General features: G+C 35.3%; 1 protein-coding gene across 8 annotated transcripts in view; it reads right to left on the minus strand.

Moving 5' to 3' along the window:
• Positions 1-2,121: 2,121 nt before the first annotated feature.
• The window catches only part of DICER1 (dicer 1, ribonuclease III), a 66,568-nt gene continuing 49,132 nt past the window's right edge, over positions 2,122-19,557 (minus strand). For all 8 annotated transcript variants that reach the window (XM_074868690.1, XM_074868693.1, XM_074868696.1 and 5 more), the window contains 7 exons: positions 18,530-19,313; positions 16,916-17,071; positions 12,492-13,374; positions 10,212-10,480; positions 7,403-7,565; positions 7,241-7,316; positions 2,122-6,949 (listed from right to left, as the gene is read on the minus strand). In XM_074868690.1, the coding sequence (XP_074724791.1) occupies positions 6,784-6,949; positions 7,241-7,316; positions 7,403-7,565; positions 10,212-10,480; positions 12,492-13,374; positions 16,916-17,071; positions 18,530-19,313 (2,497 nt within the window). In that variant the 3' untranslated portion in view covers positions 2,122-6,783. The remainder of the gene's footprint in view (positions 6,950-7,240; positions 7,317-7,402; positions 7,566-10,211; positions 10,481-12,491; positions 13,375-16,915; positions 17,072-18,529; positions 19,314-19,557) is intronic.

A 19,557-nucleotide genomic window follows, 5' to 3' on the forward strand; every position in this document is an offset into this window, starting at 1 on the left:
ATAGTGATTTCAGTAGGAGCTGGACAGGAACCCAAAACTACAGGAAATTTTCAAGTTAACAGAAGAAAATTACGTCAATTTAAGAGTTAGCATGAGGCTTTCAATAATATATATACAAAAAAGTAATGTTAAAAAAAAGAATATAAGCCAGGTAAGTGGAGGTGGTTAAGCTGCAAAGTAAATTATACTATTTTCGTAACATATGAAAAGTCCTTGGTTATTTTACTCGCCAAAATGAAAGTATTGTTCACATTCTACAATAAGGAAGGACATAATCACAGCTATGAGAAAAATAAAACCCACTTACATGTCATTACTGCCTGTGTCCACTGACATGGAGATTTCCTCTAAGGAACAGAACCTGCACCTGGACCCTAGCACAAGTGTTGAGGGAAGACCAGCCAAGCACCAAATCTGCTCCTCTCTTTCTGGACTTGAAGCTATGATTAGCTTTGTTACTACTTCTTTTCAGGGCAAGCATTTTCAAAAAGTCCCCTCAGTTTTCACTCAAATTCCTTTTTCTATATGGTTTTATTTAAGAAGAATAGCAGTTACAAAAATACATCTCAGCTCTATTGATGCAATTATGAAACACATTTATTCTTATAATAAGATGAGAAACCAGTACCTGTAAATTCTTCAGGTAGACATATTCAATTCCTATGAAGTGGGCATTGAGGTTTGTCAGGATGACCAACGGTAACTATCCTGAAAATTTGTGTCTTGATGTTATAGCATTACTACAGGTAAGTATTCCTCTTAAGACTAGCCTGACGTTCCTTCGGGGGGCATTCTGAACAGCTTAAATTTTAAAAAATAAAATTACCTTTATGTTATGCAGTTTCAACACCATTGCAAATAAGCTATACTCAAAATCTACAGTAAGTAGGTGATGCTCCCATAGTGGCAAAAATTGCAGTTATCTTCCTTTGAAGCAGAACCTTTACTGATTTTACACTCTGATTTTCTGGAGAACTCTGGATGCTTCACATTACTACCCAGCGAGGGATGGACCACTTCCTTGGAGACTCAGGTTTAATGGCCATCCCTCATCTCATTCCTCCGTGATGAACAGGAAGGTAATTGCATCTTCAACTTTTTTTTTTTTTTTTTAAATCATTATTTTTCAGGCCCTGTAGAAAATTTGGAGAAAGTTTTCTGATTTGATGCGCTTGCTAGAACTTGGGGGCTGCGGGCTGTGTTGTCATTCCCTACGACAGCTTACTAGCCTATGCGCTGGAGCTTAAAGGGCCTTACTTACCAGTGCCATCAGTGTCAGGGTGGAACCCAGAGGGGGGGAAAAAGAACTAGAAAGCCACAGAAGATCCACAAGATTCCTCAGGATTCACAGCTGAGAACTGCCTGCTTCGTTACAGCTGAGACAAGGAACAAACTGACACTGTTGAAAGAAAGACTTAAGTGATTCGGCCCTCCTCCAAGTCCCAGAAAAAGGTACCGCCGTGCCTATCAGCAGTTCGGCAGGCTTTTCTCTACAACCCAAGACAAAATGTGTAGTAGAAGTTGCCCACTGCAGATGCCAAGAAACTGACTGCTGCACTGGGCAGTTTTCAAAACGGAAGACTCCCAATCTTTGACTGGCAGGTCTATCTCACCTCTGTAAAACATAGACACGATACTGGTATGCCAGTCAGAACACACTACAAACATGCTTCCAATATTCAGGGTAAGTGAAACAGTAACAGAAAACAAATGGAAAAAAATTAAAATCAATGTTATTAATGTTGAGACTATTAGCTAATATTAACATGTTATTCTTAAAACATGTGCTGAATTGTGCAAACCTGTGTTACTGAACCCTTGTGCTCTGGGGCCTCTCAGCTCCAACAGAAATTTTGGAGGTATAATGGTCAACACAGAGATCAAATTGTAGCACGTACACCATCATTTTTAACCTGAGTGTCCCTTAAGAGTCTTCACATAGCTATGAAGACAGTTCATTCATCAAAGGAGGAGACAAGCAGACTTGTCTTCAAACAACGTCAAGAAATAATGTTTTCACAAATTATTTTATTTAGACTGAGAGTGAAATGTAATTTTTTGTAAACGCTAACATTTATGAAAAGATTAAGAGGAACTAAAAACAAAAGCAAAAAGACAATACAAGGTGAACAGACCATAACTTTATTGGAGATATACTCAGCTACAATTATTACAAAAAACTATTAAAGGTAATTGTGATCCATAAGGTGCAGATTGCAAACTTCTGCAGCATGATTACAGTATGAATGAATTACATTTTATGTCCCTTAAAGACAGCTGCAGCATGTGATGGTAAATATTTTATTGTCCATCAAATTATATTTGTTATTCTTTCTACTTGATTTTAACCATCTTTTCAGTCAAACTATTTACAATAAAAATGCCTGCAATTTCCAATTCTTGTTCACAAACATTCTTCTCTCCAACTTGCTGCTGCAGTAAATTCTGAGTGCATCTACAAAGCAATTAAAGTAGTCTGTGGTTGCCATTCAAATAAGAGGGAAAAAACCCAAGGACTTTATTGGATAAAATTTGTTTTTAAGAAATGCAGTTAGCTTTGACAGAAGTTAATTTTAACTGATAGTGGAGTATACTACAATGACCTCTAGATATTTGCTAACATAATTCAGATTGAGTTACAGTTGATATTTAGATTACATTTCATGGTCATGAACTGTAGTGTTTTAAGTTTTAAACCTAGTATGAAAGAAATTAACTTCTTGAAAATTAGAGCAACTGGAAAAGGATCAATGTCAGTAATTAAGTATCAAAACCCAAAATCCTTCTCGCTTCACTCATGTAATAAAGACAGGAATTTCCATTAGAATGTTTTTGTAGGGAACCCCACCCAAAACATACAAACCCAGAGTACTGTCAGACAGAGGCAAGTGTAGTATCACAGCAGACCACGCTGCTATTTGTCATTTTCGGATTGCATGTGCTGCTGTGACTGGGATACAAAGATTTCACTTTCTATAAAGATAAATGCATGTAGCATAGTTATGTCATACAAGGTAACATAAAACCCACATTTTCCAGTTTATGGTTCTATAGTTGCTTACAAGGAGGAAAACCCAAACTCTGCAACATACATATAAGCACAAGATCTTCAGGTATGTAAAAGAATGCAGTTCCATTGACTGAAATGATACCACATCAATTTGCACTAGCTGAGGATCTGGCACCTCCTCCCTGGGCTACCACTATATTCCTCCCCAGCACGGAAACTGTTTCTTGTCCAAATTCTGTACTCTGCAGTCACAACATACTATTGTGTAATGAGATTTAAAAATAGTAGGCTTTTTTTCTGCACGGACTTTAGCAGCATCAAGCTGAACAAACACTTCAGAAGTCACTACTGGGCACTCAATATTCAGACTGAGCAGAGATTTAGTTGAGGTTGACCAAATTACCAGGGGCTGTCTTCTCGCAAAAACTACGTTATACACATAATATGTTCGTTTGGTTCAGAGATAATTACTGGAGTGTCAGAGGTCATTCTAATTTTAATTACTTCACATAACAGTAAAACGATGTAGTAGAAAAAACAATAGCTTTAAAATACAATCAAGAGTTGTTACACATCTTTGTTGTATTTTTCCACATACAGTAAAAATGCCACAGACATTACAAATGACCTATTTAAGTTGTGCAAGTAAATGACACATTGCAGGCATTAATAATTATCTTTCTCAAATTCAGTAAATCAGAACAGCAGCAAGGCCAAACCACATTTTTCCTCTCTGTTAAGCATTTTTTCCTTGAAATGAGGTAAAGCATGGTACCAAGTGCAATGCTTATTTGTGCTACATGAACAGAACAGCGCAAAAAAAGCCATAAAAATAAAAACGCAGCATAGTTAGGAGGACTGTTTAAAGTACAGTATAACAGGACTTAGATAAAAAAAACAAGGTTCATGCCAACTAACCCCCACACTATTTATGATAAGCCTGTGTGGTTGTTTTTGAAGATGGGTTGCAACAGTCCGCTTACACTTGTGCTTATAGCATGTCAAGTGATTTCTATCCCAACCTTCAAATGATCAGATTTAGGTCTTTAATAGCATACACTGTCCAATATCAAAATAATATCAACTGTAGGGTAAAACACACAGATGTATAACATGGAAACTAATATGAATTTTCTATCTCAAAGGATAAAAAAATATTTCAATGAGGTCACACTGGAAAAAATTACGGCATTTAAAACGCATTTAAAAAGCATCAGCAGCAGAAACTACTTTATAGTCAGCCACTACACATTTCAGATTTCCAATTCATAGACTTTATCTAGTAACAAAGTGATCATTAAACTATTCTGAAACACAGAGCAAGTTCAGTTAATTTTCTTTTCATTAAAACTCTGTAGCACTTTACTGCTAACAATTACCTGAAACCCCTGAGAATCTATAACATTGTAACAATTAGTAAGAAATTTTAGGCATTCAAAAACTAACTTAAATTTTAGTTTTTCATAATGCAGTTAAAACTACTTAAAGAGTTTCTAGATGTTCTGATTTTATCTGCTGATTGGTGTCCAGCCAGAAACACAGAATTGTTAATATTAGCGATCATATATTTTATCTAAGAAACTTCACTCCTACCACAAAGAAAGAGCTATAACTTAAATTGGTGACTTTTTTTTTTTTAAACAGTTAAAGCAATTTACGTTTGAAAATTTAGACTGCATATTTTTACTGTTCCATCTCATTTACATTTGCTTTATGCACATCAAGGCTTGCAGGTCTTGTACCTCCCCGTTATATTTTCATGGCTGAAGTACCAAGCAAATGCTAGAATTTTTTAAAAGCTAGTATTTTAATTCTTGTTCTGGCTACTATAACAATGTTGCTTTTAAATTCAAGAATGGTTCTTTTTGCAGAATGAAAAGTGACTGATATAGAAAATATATGAACTTTTGAAAACTGTATTTCAGAAAAGCTTAATGTCTATCCCTTGTCACTAAGGCATTTATTTTATTTTGTGTTAAGAAAGCAAGAGCTGACAGTTTTTGTTTTGTTTTAGTGTGCATTTGTGAGGAAAGGAATAGGGTTTAAAAGCAGGAAATACAGTATTTATTTGTAATTTAATACATAAGACACAGCATCAAGTTCAAACTATTGTGCTGGAAAACGTTAAAACACCTTGCTCTGCTTTCTCAAACTTCAAGCATAATTAACAGGGCAAAATTGCAGCAAACCTCTACTGATATTGGTGGGAATACGAGACCCACAGCTTTTTTAAAAGGTAAATTAAGAGGTATTATAGTTACAGTGCAAAAAATTAAAATTTCAAGCATAATATATAAACATAGCACCAAAACAGAAAAAAACAATGCATGCAAAAAAAGAAGGAAAAGAAAAGAAAAAAAAGAACTGAGGTATTTAAGTGAAGAGTGCCTACAAAAACCTAATTAAAGAAGTATAGGCAAAGCCTAAAAAATAAAAGTATGATTTCCCCCCCACCCCCAGTAGACCAAAACACCAATGAGCTAGTTTCTCTAAATTAAGGACCTAAATCACAGATGTATCAAAAGTACGGCAGTTATATCTCAAACATCAACTTTCATGTTATTTAACAGCACAGCTTTGGTAGGTGAAATATGCATGCAACTCTGAAAAGTACAGTAAGAAATTTACGTGGAAATATCTCTAAGTGTAAAGGTGCTCTGTCTGTTAAATACGTAACCAATTGACTATAAAATCTGCAGCATATTTTAGGTGTGATATGTCTAAGGTTATTTCGTTAGAGTGACAGTTTGCACTGTGCAATTATTCATTACTGTTTCCAGTATTTGAACTATCTAGCTTGCAGGTTTGTGTAAAATTGGAATTTTAGCCAAAGACCATATTTTATTTATGGTATAAAAAAAACTGTAGACTAACCACCTCCTCAGAATTGTTAAAAATAACCTAATTACATATATATGAATACATTTTCTATTATAATCCTGTAATAAGTCACAGCTATAGTAATGAGTTGTACTGTAAATATAGAGCTGTATCATTGTAAAATGCATAACAAAATGAAGGGAATGTAAAACAGTTTGTTCCAAAAAAGATCAAAAATGAAAGATTATTAATGAGGGTTTATTTATTTTTTAAGGCAAGAACCTTTTTTTATGCAAGACTGTGTGGCATAAGGAAACTGAAGTTTCATTCTACCAGTATGCCAGCCATTTCAATTAAAATCTGTCCCTAACAAATAAGTGCAATAATGATTGGGAATGCCATCTTAATGTAAAAAGATGACATGGAGAGGGGAAAAATTAAAAAAAAAAAAAAAAAGGAAAAAAAAAGGAGAATACTGGCACACTTATTCTTTCTTATACCCAATCATCCAGTACAGTTTATCAACTGCTTTATGACTGGCACTAGTGCACAGATTGAAGAATTTCAAGATTACTATATATAAATCTAGCAACTGCATTAGGCATAAGCTCCCTGGCCTTCTAACACTAAGCAAAGCTGTACTGACAATAAAAGTAAACCAAAAGACCTGACAACAATTATTCTGAACACTTGCTAAATGTCATCATTAAAGCACTCTCGTGATTAAACAAAGCAGAAGTGAGGAAAGAAGACAAGATTGTGTTTGCGCAAAAAACTATAACTACAATTAGTTCCAAAATTTTATACATGTTAAATGTTTTGTTATCTATTCTGTTATCAAACAAACTTTAAATTCTGTCTTCCAATTTGTTCCTCTCAACATCAACATTTTTAAAAATTTGCTTTATTTGTATGTGTTTTTTCCCCCATTTTATTTATTTTTAAGAGGAGTCTCAGCTGTTTGGGACCTGAGGTTGATTTGCTTTGAGGCTTCGTAGTGCTCTTCTCGCAGCTGCAGATTTGGCAATCCTGTAGCTTCTGCCAACACCTTTAAACTTTCCCTTTCCTACAACTTCCACTGTTACTCTGACCTTTCCATCGTAAGTTCTTTCTGCAGGACTGCAAAAATATACACAAGAATTACTTACTGCCTAGGCAAGTTAATATGAAATAAGAGACCTACATTCTCTTTTCTACAGAAGTTAAAGCAGTATAGCTAAACAGAAATAATTACTTTTCTCAGAAAGTTATGCAAGGAAAAAAAATTAAAATCAGTGAACACAATCATCATGATAGCTGCTTGGTGCAAAAGAAAAAGTAATTCATAACATTTAAAAATCCTCAGTAGTTTATGAAGCACAGCTTAAAAATATTTTATGGCAGTGCATACCAAAGGAAGAGTATTCTTACCTAAATTTGGCTGTCTCTGGCTCCATCTCCAGCAGCTCTCGCACTGGGGAACGGGGCACATTAGCAGAAAATTTTTCTATTTGGGGAAAAAAAAAATTAGCTTTTTTCTCTTCATAGCAGATGGCACTTAATTATTAATTTCTTTCTGAAAGCTGACAATACCTATTAATGGCCTCATCATTGGATAGTACACTTGCCAAACCATTTCCAAGGACATTCCACTATCCATATAAATGGCACCAGCAAGGGACTCAAATATATCCCCCATGGCCTTTGGTACTTCAATGTCTTCCTCTTTTTCTTCATCTTCTTCAGATCTTCTGAGCTGTTTGCAATTAAAAAAGCCAGGGTGGGGGGGGGGGTGGGGGGGGGAGGGAGAGAGAAGGGGCGGAGAAAGAAAGAAACAATTGCTTCTTTTAAAATAAAGCAAAGATCTTCGCAATGTACGCTCTCTTACATCCTCTCCTGAGCTGCTTCCTTTTAAGTTTTCCATTGACAACTTTCCACAGGGAAATTGTTCTTTTATTCCCCAATGAAACCAAGTTGCTGGATATATCATTTTTCAAATGTGAAAAAAAAATCCTAAACACTATTGTGTACAGAGACCTTATATGCTTTGTGAATTCCTCCTGTAATAATTCTGTAGGATTTCACCATGGGTCTGTTTTTCCCAATAAGAAACAGACTTGCCTCTATCAGTTAATACTAGAAAGCTACTCATAACAAAGGAAGAGTTCATACATTAAACATCTCCTAGGAGGAGACTTTAAAATCTGTAAATCCAATCTCTGGATGGAAGTTGGATGTACCTTTCCTTACCTCATTTACCTCAGAAGACAAGCATGAAACAAGCACTAGTAAAATAAGCCATTAATAACTGATAACCAGCAACACCAGACTGAGCTAACAGGCACACTTCCGTATTATTTAAATGTAGCAGGCAGTGTTTCCTTCTATGCTATTAATTTAGGACAACAGTCTACTCTCATTATTAATACTAAACTTTCAGTATGTCTTAAAAGTTTTAAATTAATCTAATACTTCTTTAAAAATACCTCAAATATATAATATACATTCACCTAAGTCAAAATAAAGTAACCTGAAAACAACGTTTTTGACCATTACTCTCCTCTGCCTAAAGGGAAGTAAGTTTCTGTCAGTCTTTTTCCCCAGCAGCTACCCTCTCACTCCATTTGGCCTCTATTTGGGGTTTAAAACCCAATTCAGTCCTCTTAAGAGTCACCTTAATACTTCATAAACTAGTCCCACCCAATATTTCTACCTAAAATAAATCAAACAAGAAGTCAGACCTGATGTGTACACACTCCAAATGGGAATTTTGATGTTAAAAAACAAATTCAACCGTTTTGAATAGCGTATTTCATACCAAGTGCAAACTGAAGCACTTTTGAGTTATACTGAAATAACAGAAGGAGAGAGAAACTAAGAGCTATAAGGCAAGGGACAACAGATGTTTCAGAAGTGAGATTTGAAAAAAGAAAAGCAGATGACGTGGAGACACACATGGAAACCAGTCTAGCTGGCATGAACTGCAGAAACAAAGACTCTTGCATTAACTCTGATGAAATAAGAGTTTCAGTAATTCAGTGCCAGACCAAGATAGGGAGCAGGCGTAGGGAGAGTGAAACAAGAATTTTATTTGAAACAGCTATCACACAATTTGGTTACAGCTTTGGTGGAAGTTTGCAGGCAATCTTTCTGCATACTAGCAAAAGCTGAACAAAGCTAAAAATCACTAGTATGAGCTCTTAAAGTTTTTAGCCTTTTCACTCATATTGTGAAGAAAACAAGACAGATAAACCAGAGTTTGATCCTCTGATGTAAAATAATTTATATTATCTAAATTTCAGTGACAAATTTCTTAGTCAATGTTTTCTGAATCTTCCCATAAAACATATGGATTTCACTCTGCAACAGAGTGCAAGGGCTGTAAACACATATACATAATTGAAGTATTTTAATTCCCAAGCTTTTAAATTGTGTATCAGAAAGAAGAAATTACTAAAGACAAAGCTAACATGTTTATTCGGCGCTGGAGTATCCTCAAAGTATTTTCTAAGAGATTGATCACAGTTTTCCAGAAGACAAACTATTAGGGATATCTACTGGATAAAACTGTTAAAGAAAGGATAATGAGAAAGTCTCTCTCTTCCAGGACCCTGATTAGAACTTGACTCACAAGGTCCTTGCTCTCATACATTTTTCTGAGCAGCTTCTCTAAATGAATTAGTTTTAGTACATTCTCCAGCAAATAGATGTTCATTATCATTAGCCTTCCTGCATAGCACAGGTACGATCTGTGTTTGCACATCTTCAGTTAAACTGTTTTTCAAGTGGCTTATTTGAAAGATGCATATAATGTTTCCCTGGCTATCAGATATAAAGCCTTTAGGAGCATGTCAAACACACTTGAGTACATTGCAATAACACATGATCCAGCAGAAATCATCAGAAAGAAAACAGTGGAAATCTCTGTTGGTGTGCTACATTAAATAATACTAGCACTGTGCCAAGGTAGTACTGTTCATGATGTTGCATGGATATCCTTTCCTGAGTCAGCATTATGTGACTCAGTAACTCTCCATCACAATTTTATGGTATAGTAGTGCTTCCAATCAAGCAGTGAAGCTAAGTGTTTCCCCCCTCCCCCCTCCCCCCATGTTGTTCTAACAACAACACAAAAGCAAAATAGCAACTGAAATAAAGTGTCACAGAAAAATCTGGAGGCAAACTGTTTTCAATTTAATTATTTTCTGAATGTTCTTATTGACTTCATACTTTCTGAAGACTGTATTTTACTTTGCATATTGCATGCTTTATTACTGGAAGCTTGCTTCTTTAGTTGCTGTGTGCATAAAACTAAAACATTACAAAAATGCGCATCACGCTAAGAAATCCAGTGACATCCTTCAAATCAGATACCGAACACATTTCTTCTACTTCCACTAACCTCAGAATCCATTCCTTGCATTTCATTCTTTTCCATTTGAAACTGCACAAAGTCATCAATAACATGAAACAGTTCAGGAGAGACAGCTTTGAAGTACTTGTGGTAGTCATACTTTACAGCTAATGATGCAAAAATGGTATTATTGACTAGAGCAGATCGTAGGTCAGTAAGAACTCCTGGAGAGTGTTGCCGTGGGTCTTCATAAAGGTGCTTGGTTATGAGGTAGTCCAAAATTGCATCTCCCAGGAATTCTAAGCGCTGGTAACAATCTTAAAGCGTTGGAAATAAAAGAATGTATAACACCACAATTAAGTTTAACACACACATTCTTTCCAGGCCTTTCTGGATAAGAGGTTTGGTACACTGCCATGTAAATTCCACAAACTAACCAATGCTCAGAGAAGACAATCTGTTTTTTAAAACAGGTATCTTTGCGTTTAAAGAGACTGTTACTGAATTAGAAAAAAAAAAAAAATTAAAAAAAATCAGAAAAAGCAGAAGTTATATCTAATAATAAATCCACTTTTGAACTGAATGGTAATTTGTCAGGTCAGCAAAACACTTGTTTATAATCAATTAATGCTTTTACTCCGGATCTTCACATTGTGCTAAGAAACATCAAAAAAGCAAAATCAAGCGATTCCACCAGCACACTGATTTGAAAACAACAATTAAACCTCAAAAAAATTAATATAAGTGTATTAAAAGCAGGGGAAACACACGTTCTGAGATTTTTCATCTAATCTGCACACATTTAGATTTTTCAAAAAGCACTGACAAAGATTCCCATTCAGAATGGGTCTTTTAAACTGGAAACTAAAATTGCCAAGACTTTGCCACTTGGAAAATTGACAGGACATGGGAATGGAAAGCTATGGAGACCTATTTTTAGAATATAAACAAAAGCAAAAAACCCTCTTGAAGGCAAACAGGGATACGTGGGTAGAGAAGACAAAATTACTACAAAAGTAACATGAGAGTGAAATGGCTCCTACTAAGTTTCTTTTATAGCAGCTGAACCTAAGATGCCAGATCTCAACTGCTAGCTACTCTTTAAAAGTTACAGGTAACAGCAATTCACAGTTGTTTGTCCTAATACATAGAAACAGAATCAAAAGTTTCTGCTACCAACAACGTAATTTCATCTAGACACTATGCTTCAAGGTTTCTATTTGCTAGTACATATATAAAAAGAAATCATCTACTATGTTTTGTGAAATATTTGTAAAAAGTAAATATGTATGTGGATAATATTACCTAGAATGAAAAATCAAAGGAGTGTGTTTCAGTGTTTTGTCAGAACTGTTTCTCAATGTCCTAACATTTCAGAATGACTTATTTCTTTAATTAAAGCAGAGACTTCTTACTCCTTGGAATAAGGAACCAATTCACTATGGGGAAAAATTCAGACTGCTGACTGTATAGGAATTTGCCATTCACTTTAAATAGGGTTGGAACTTTACCATGGTTTGGTTTTAACTGTGTATTATCATAGGAAAATATTTAAAGTTTTAGAATGAATACTAAATTAATTAGTATAAGCAAAAGTAATTCAAGATTACAGAAATACAAATTTGTACTGCTGTAAAATCTTCGAGATCATGTACAGAAACATTAAGTAGTTAACCTGAAATTAATATTTAGTCTGATTTAGTCAACTGCTTCAAACTTTGACTTTAAATATTTACTCAATAAAATGCCTAGACTTAAATTAAGCCTTCCAATTCACAACTTCAAAAGGAAGTCTCCATATTTTGCTATCCTACAGACAATTTAGCTAGCAGAAGTTGTATGCTCTACTTTTAATCTTCAGAAGTACAGTCAAAGGGTATATTCTTGGTACTAAAATATGGGACAAATTTGCTAAATACACTTGCAAAATATGATCGCTACTTCTAGAAGTACGCTGCAACTTTCCAGAGTTCTACAAGAACTTATTTCAGCTAAATGAGGATCTAATGTCAGTCATATACAACTAGCAATACAACATCAGAGATGAAAAATGCTGCTCTTTGCCAAAATTTGGTTAGGCTTCAGTAAATCTTCTATCTGTGTCAAGTCAAAATATGAATAATTATTGAGATACAGCTTTAACAAGTGTCCATCCCCCTCTAATCAAGGGGCAAGATATTATTTTCTAAGATTTTGTATTCAGAAACTATTGATTTCTTAAAGTGTATGTGATGTCTAAAAAAAGACTACATATGGAAACACAACGTATACTGCTTCTCTTGTATTTACAATACGGGAAAAAACCCTAGTTTCTCTAAGACAACTTACCAGTAATGGTATTATAATGGTACGAGGCATGAGTAAATGCCTGAAGAAGATAAGCCTTGTTCTTAAAACTGTAGTTTATTTTCTTCTCAAAGTTTTCAAAACCAGAAATAAGGTGATTTAGGGTTTTTTCAGCATCTGGGTGATCAAACATACACCTTGGTGGAATCTTCAAACAGCCATACTCCAGGTCTTTATACAGGGAAGGCTCTGAATTAGCTACAGAAGCAGAAACAGAGTTTGGTGAAAGGTTTTTCTGCTCACTGTTACAATTCTCTCTGGTAGCACACAAAGTGCCTTCCCAATCAGTCTTTTTAATTACAGGGAGCACCTTCAGCCCCAGTGAACACAGGAAAAGCTGAGCAGCTCTTTCACCACAGCTGGTCAGATAGCAGCCCAACAGGGCTTCCACACAGTCTGCAATGCTTTTGTCAGCAATACACTGCTCTGTATGCAAGTCATATGAGATAGACTGTTTTCCTGCATCAACACCACAGTTTTCTTCTGATGGATTCCAGAAGCCCACTACAAAATCATCCTCTTCAACAGCCTTGCTAGGATCCAGATAGCACATAGCATCCCAAGAGCTGTAGTCAAAATCATCAAAATCTGATGAAAACGGAACATTACCCAGGGATGACTTTTTGGGTGCTTTCCATTCATAGTTTGAATCAGTGGTTGAAAAGTGTGAGAGAGAAATTTTCTTCACAAAAGCCCCTGATCCCATTAACATATTATCAATGAATTTGATATGCTCCTGATCATACTCCAGAAAATCATCTTCAAAGTCTGTTTCTTCCTTGGGTAACCTCCACATTAGGTCTTCATCCTCTTCATCATCATCATAATCATCAAGTTTACCATTAGCCAACAAGTTCTCCTTTGTCTATGAAAGAATGCAGAAAATACAGTACTTTAAGAGGGAAATGAAAAACTTTTATGCCAGAACGGTCAGAAGAGTAGGATTTAAGAAGTGTCTGCTAATAATGAGACTGATTTTTTTTAATGTTCCTGACTACACTGTCTGATCAGATGTACAATACAACCTCAATTAGTACTAGCATTCTGAGACTAGAATAATTGTCTTGGAATACAAATCCTTTACTACTAACGTATAATAGCACATGTTCTACATATAACACATGCTGCATTTCATAGGAATTCACGCTTATATTTGAATGTGATGCACATACAATTAACTTTAAATCCACTAAACATTACACTTGCACACCAAAGTAAACAAAACAAAGAATTCTAAACTAACAAATTTAGAGAAGTACAAGAAACAGCTTTAGGTGCATCCTTCTTTCTATCTGCCAAGTAAGGCTATTACAAATATTGAATCAATGAAATTTTGAAGATTCTTTCTACATCCTTCTATGGCAAACACTAAGGGACTTGCAGGGTTTACTATAGTCACAATCACCTCAGTTTCAGGACACACAAATGGAGAAATAACTGTAGACTTCTTTACCCTAATTATTCAATAATCATCACTCAAAGCAGCAAAATACTTTACCTATGCTCTCAAACACAGTTAGCTGCAAATTAATCCAGTCTATTTGGCAAATTAGTAGAAAGTAAATTTAGTGAATCAATATAGCCCGTCTAAAAATGGAAAAGCAGAACAAATGGCACACTTCTGTAATACAGGTTTTTGTTGTTTGTTTTTAAACCGAATATTAACATATACATGAAGCAGGATAACAACTCAGTGCAAAGGCAACTAGTATTAATCCTATCCTTTAAACAACTACTTTTTTAAAAAAGTTTTTATTTCAGGCTATACTTACAGCCTTAACGAATTAAAAGGTTAAAATTGTCACCAATTTTCTAATACTTATGTACATACCCACAACAGCAAAACTAATGATGTCTCATGTCTTTTCCCTGCTCATATTGAGCAAATAGTTACGGACTGATGTAAATTATAAATTGAACACAGATATGCCCAAGCTATACATTGCCATGGCCCCAATCCAGGAAAGCACTTAAACATATTAGCTAAATGCACAAGTAGTCTTCCCAACATCAAAAGGACTATTCAGAGGCTCAACACAGCATCACTGATATCAGCAGGAATTCTGCCACTGAATTTGATAGGCACAAGATCAGATTCAAAGTGCTTTTCTGGATTGGGTCCTGAAAGCCAACACCATTTTGAATCAAGTAAAACAGCCTCTATTTGCCTTCAATCTATGTATGTCATACTGTGGATCTCAGTCACTTTATCTTGCCAATCTGTGAACCACATGCTACCAACTGGGGACCTCTCCCTTTGGGCCAAATACACAACTCCCTAGAGGTGTAGATGGGTGGCAGCTGTAAGGTGCGCTAGGCAGCACCTGAAACCATCTAAGGATAAAACACATCACCATGTTCCTCATCAGGATGGAGCAGGGTTAGTCAGGTTTAGTAATGAAATAAAAAGAAAAAAAAGCAGCTATAGAAATTCATAGTTTAGACATTTTGCCAAAAGAATTTCTGCTGCTGTAATTACCCATCTCACATATACACAGCAGGGGTTTCTGTAACTTTAACTGATCAGAAAGAGATAGCAAAATTTGATTTGAAATAGTTATCTTGGTTACTAGTAGCAGTATAATGCTCAAAATAAGACTAATTTAACCAGTCCCAACTAAAGCTAATGCTGATTTTTTTCTTGTTACACACCTGTCATATCTGTCACTGAAATAAAAATACACTCTCTGAATGAGACATGTCTATATGGATGATGCAAAACACATTTTCGTGTCTGTTTTTGCAAAGATTTAACAAATGATAAATTTCATTTTTACAACTATTTCATCCACAGGTTTCTTAAATGAAATTAATTTTAGTTAGCAGGACAGCCACATGAACTACCCTAACATTGTCTGCATATCGCTTTTTGTGTAAAAAAAAATAAAATTCTAAGTGATAAGAATGAACAGTAGGTAAAGGAGCCAGAAAGCGATTCTGATAGTTGATTTTTTTTGTCATTAGACAACATTTCAAAAACAAATCAACAATGAACCCCAGAAGAAAGAACCTCTTCTTAAAGAATATCTGATTTTGAATAAGTTATGGCCACTTACAACCTGACGATAAATACATGTAAGTGCTTTTTTCACGCTTTTTGGAAATCAGCTATTTGATCAAATGAACAAAGGAAGACCCTTCCCCTTAATAAAGCTTGATAACACAAAAAATACCAACATTTGTCTAGGATGTTTTAGTAGTAATTTGTCATAATGATAAGAGATTTCTAGCAGCCCATGGATGGAGAATGAAATTTACAGCTGAAAGCAAAATATCTCCTTGGCACAAAAAACCCACTTAGTTGCATCACTGCCTGCATTTTGGTCTGAAATTGTGTGTTTTATTTTCAAATAAACAGTGACTAGCAAAGGGGAAGAGGCCACTGAGAAGTTATGAAGAACTGAAAGCTTGTTAAAACCAATGATTAGCTCCTGTCCCAAACGTGCTATCTTATTTTTAGAAGGGTATAGCAGTAAGTCTCTTTGAAAGGAAATCTTGGCACAGTACAGAACCACAATAATCAGGTTGTTTTATTCTGCAATAAACATTTATTTGCACAGTACATCTACCTAACAGTCCTCTCATATGCCCTCTGGTGGTTCTACAACCCGAGTGTGGTCTTCAGATTTGGGAGAAAAGAAAAAAATCCCTCCACCTCCTTCCCCGACCTCCAAACCAGTCTCAAACACTTAAAGATTACGTTACTGACTGCTGCGATCAGTGATATTTCTTATACACGCACTTCTACTCTCGACATACAATGAGTTTAGTCAGAAAAATAATCTGAATCATTCCTCATTAAGATTTGCCATTCTGAAGCTTTTGGTAATAGACAGTGAGGAGGGTGTCTAAACCAGCACTGTATTTTGGATGACAGGTAGCTCTCCATGGTGTAGCTAACAGCTACACCACTGCTAACAGCAACCAATATTGAACATTGTGTCAAGCTAGCTCTAATCTTCATTCTGCCTCAGCCCTGTGAAAAACAGCAACTCCCTTTTCATATATAAGGCTGAACCCATTATGTATTAAAAAAGTCTTCTGCCTACACGTATTACAGCAAAACCAGTAATGATAATTCCATTTAAAATTTCCAACAAAAATTTCAGAAAAACTCCTGAGAGCACTCTAACTACAAGCAAAAAAGCTGTTCTTCTCTGCTTTTCCATTAATATATACACTCATTATTGGATGATGTTCCATAAATTTCCTTACTTCAGGTTCTATTCAGGATCAGTTTTCCTCTCATTTTCCCTAAGTTATAGGGAAGTTTTAGAAAGGAAACAAAGATACAAGTTTACCTTTTTTTGCTGAAAACATAGCAAAATACCCAGGGAGCTGAAGGTTGGGGTCAGAATACAAACACGTGAATAATTATTCCTCAACATAGTTAAATAAAGTCTTACCATTTCATCTTTCTCCCACTTATCAGTGTTGCTCTTGTCCTGGTTTACTATGTATCCAGGAGGAAGCCAGTTCACAGGGGGATCAAAAATCGATACCACCATACGACTAGGCAGTCCTTTCTTTTTTCCAAGGCGATACAAGTTACAGTTGCTGACCTTAAAGAAAAACATTCTGATAAACCTCTGGACATACATTTACATTGAAAGAGGTTAAAATGAAAAAGGAGCAAAACAATTTTACATGTCAAGCCAGATGCATTTTCTCTAGTTCTCAAAAGGCAGTTCAGCTTTCTTCCTACAGTACAACCAGTTCACAGCAAGGTACAGATTTTTTTAATTTTTGGCTTGGTTTTGGTTTTTGGTTGGTTGGTTGGTTTGGTTTTTTCTAAGGCCAAGCATATTAGGGGTGACAATTTCACTTAAAGATATCTGATAGATTAAATTCTCTTTGCAAAACAAAATTAATGCTACTTTTAAAACAACAGTAAATATAACCTGTAAAAGTGTCATTAATAATCAACATTCTGACTAGATTTGGAATGAAAAATGACTGCTATATTGGTAGATTGACCCAAATCTTGGCAGCAGAAAGTGTTAAAACAATTCCATATAAGAAAATCTTATTAACTCACAATCCAGATGTTATTTTCTTAGCCTCTAAAATTCTTTTAAATACTTGGAAGGGAAAAAAGCACTGTCACATACACAAACATACTCCCTTTTCAACTATCAACTTCTGATCTTTGTTTCTCATTTTAAACACACTTTCTGTGTTTGTTTTTAAAGTCTTAAAATTTGATTTTGAATATTCAATCACTTCGTTTACTTGAACTGTGCAATTTATTTAGCCCTCCTTATTTTCCATGATTAAACTACCCAATCACTTAATTCTCAGGGTGATGCATCTTATTAGAGGTAGACAATCACATCCTTAGCACTGAATTCAAGTTATCACATTATGTGGGAAAAAAAACCCAAACAAAACAAACTTTCACATGATTGATTATTCCAGAATTTAAAAACAGCAGCAGTAGAACTGACGACTCTGCTCCCTACTGTTTACATTTACTTTAAAATACTTTCAAAAGTTTTGAAGCAACAGTTCTGTAAGAATCTTTGTTGTTTCATTTTTAGTGTTCCTGTAAGGTCATGCTAAAAGTTTTCAAGGAAAGTAACTTATCGAGGAAAAAAAGGAAAAAATCAAATAAAGCTACTACCTAAGGCTCTGTGCTGCTAACTCAATCCTTCATTCAAGCACTTCTGTTAAAAGAGTTTCTACTCGATACAGCTCTAGTGATCAGTCCACCAAAGGTTTTTATGAACCCAAAATTCTTAGTTCTATTCAGTCCTGTCCTTTCTTAGGCTGGTATTCAGCTGGTTTAGATTTCAAAATGAACTGCAGAAAACAGTTTCAATCACAGTTATGGCAACATTAATCCTGTAGTCCCGTATTCTTATTCCTAATACGCATGCTACCCAATGCATAATCAGTAAAGCTGTGGAATTATATCAACCTGTTGCCATTCAATCTTCTAGAAAAAAAAATTTTTATATATATATATGGCTTGTTACAGTATGCCTTTTACATAGTATCATTGGATTGTTAGTACTTACTTTTTTGCTTCTCATATATGACAGCCGTCCCTCATGAGCATCAGGGTAAGTGCAAAACAAGTATGTAGTGATGGCATGCTTTAAAAATGAATCACCAAGCATTTCTAGCCGCTCCAGATTAAATCCATCACTAGCATTTGAAAGAGTCAAAGCTTGAAGAATGAGACCAGGATTAGGACCAAGAGTTTTTGAGGAGTACCCACTGGAAGGGTTGTTTCCAGAATCTGCTCTGTCTTTTGAAAGATTAATAGCTTTTGAAGTACTGGTGGTCACTGCCATTTTGGGGCATCCATCTGAGGTAGATCTGTTAGCATTTCCATCAAGGTATTTATTACTCAGTAGAGTACATTCATTGCTGGGCTTGGGCTGGTTCTCACTGTTGTATAAATTCTGAATGGGATATGAGGTAGTTGGTTGTACAGGTATTTCCTGCCTGCAGTAATTCAGCTGATTTCCTTGGCAAAAGTCTCTGTTAACTAAATCACAATTGCCATTGGCAAGATTTTTATTATAAGAAACACCATTAATTGCTGCAAGTTCTGCCGAGACATCAATTTGGAGTTTACTGGGTGACTCATTGAGCAGTGTTCTGTAACTCACAGACATTTGGTCATGGTTTTCTGCAGAAGAGGTTCTATTAGCACCTTGATGTGCAGCATTTTCAGGGACTACAATTGTGCTGTGCTTACAGTAATTTTCGTTCTCTACTAAAGAGGAGTTAGGAATAGAGATGAAGGATTTGCTGTCAATAGACTTTTTCCATCCGAAGTCCAAGTTAGGATATCTGTAAAGATACATGCTGATTTTGTTAACAAAAAATATTATCACAAGGCAACTCTACATGCACATACACATTTGAAAAAAAGTCATGTTCTTCTGAAAAGAACAATGACTGCAGCATCTAACTTCACCATTCACAAGTCTTTTAAAACTATGTTTCACTGAAAACTGACCAGTTAAACAAAGGGTATCAGTTTTCAATTCATGCACTAATGACTAAGTTTCCACCTTGTTTTCCAGTGAAGTCA

Source organism: Strix uralensis, chromosome 4, assembly GCF_047716275.1.
Source record: "Strix uralensis isolate ZFMK-TIS-50842 chromosome 4, bStrUra1, whole genome shotgun sequence".
NCBI classification, from domain to species: Eukaryota; Metazoa; Chordata; class Aves; order Strigiformes; family Strigidae; genus Strix; species Strix uralensis.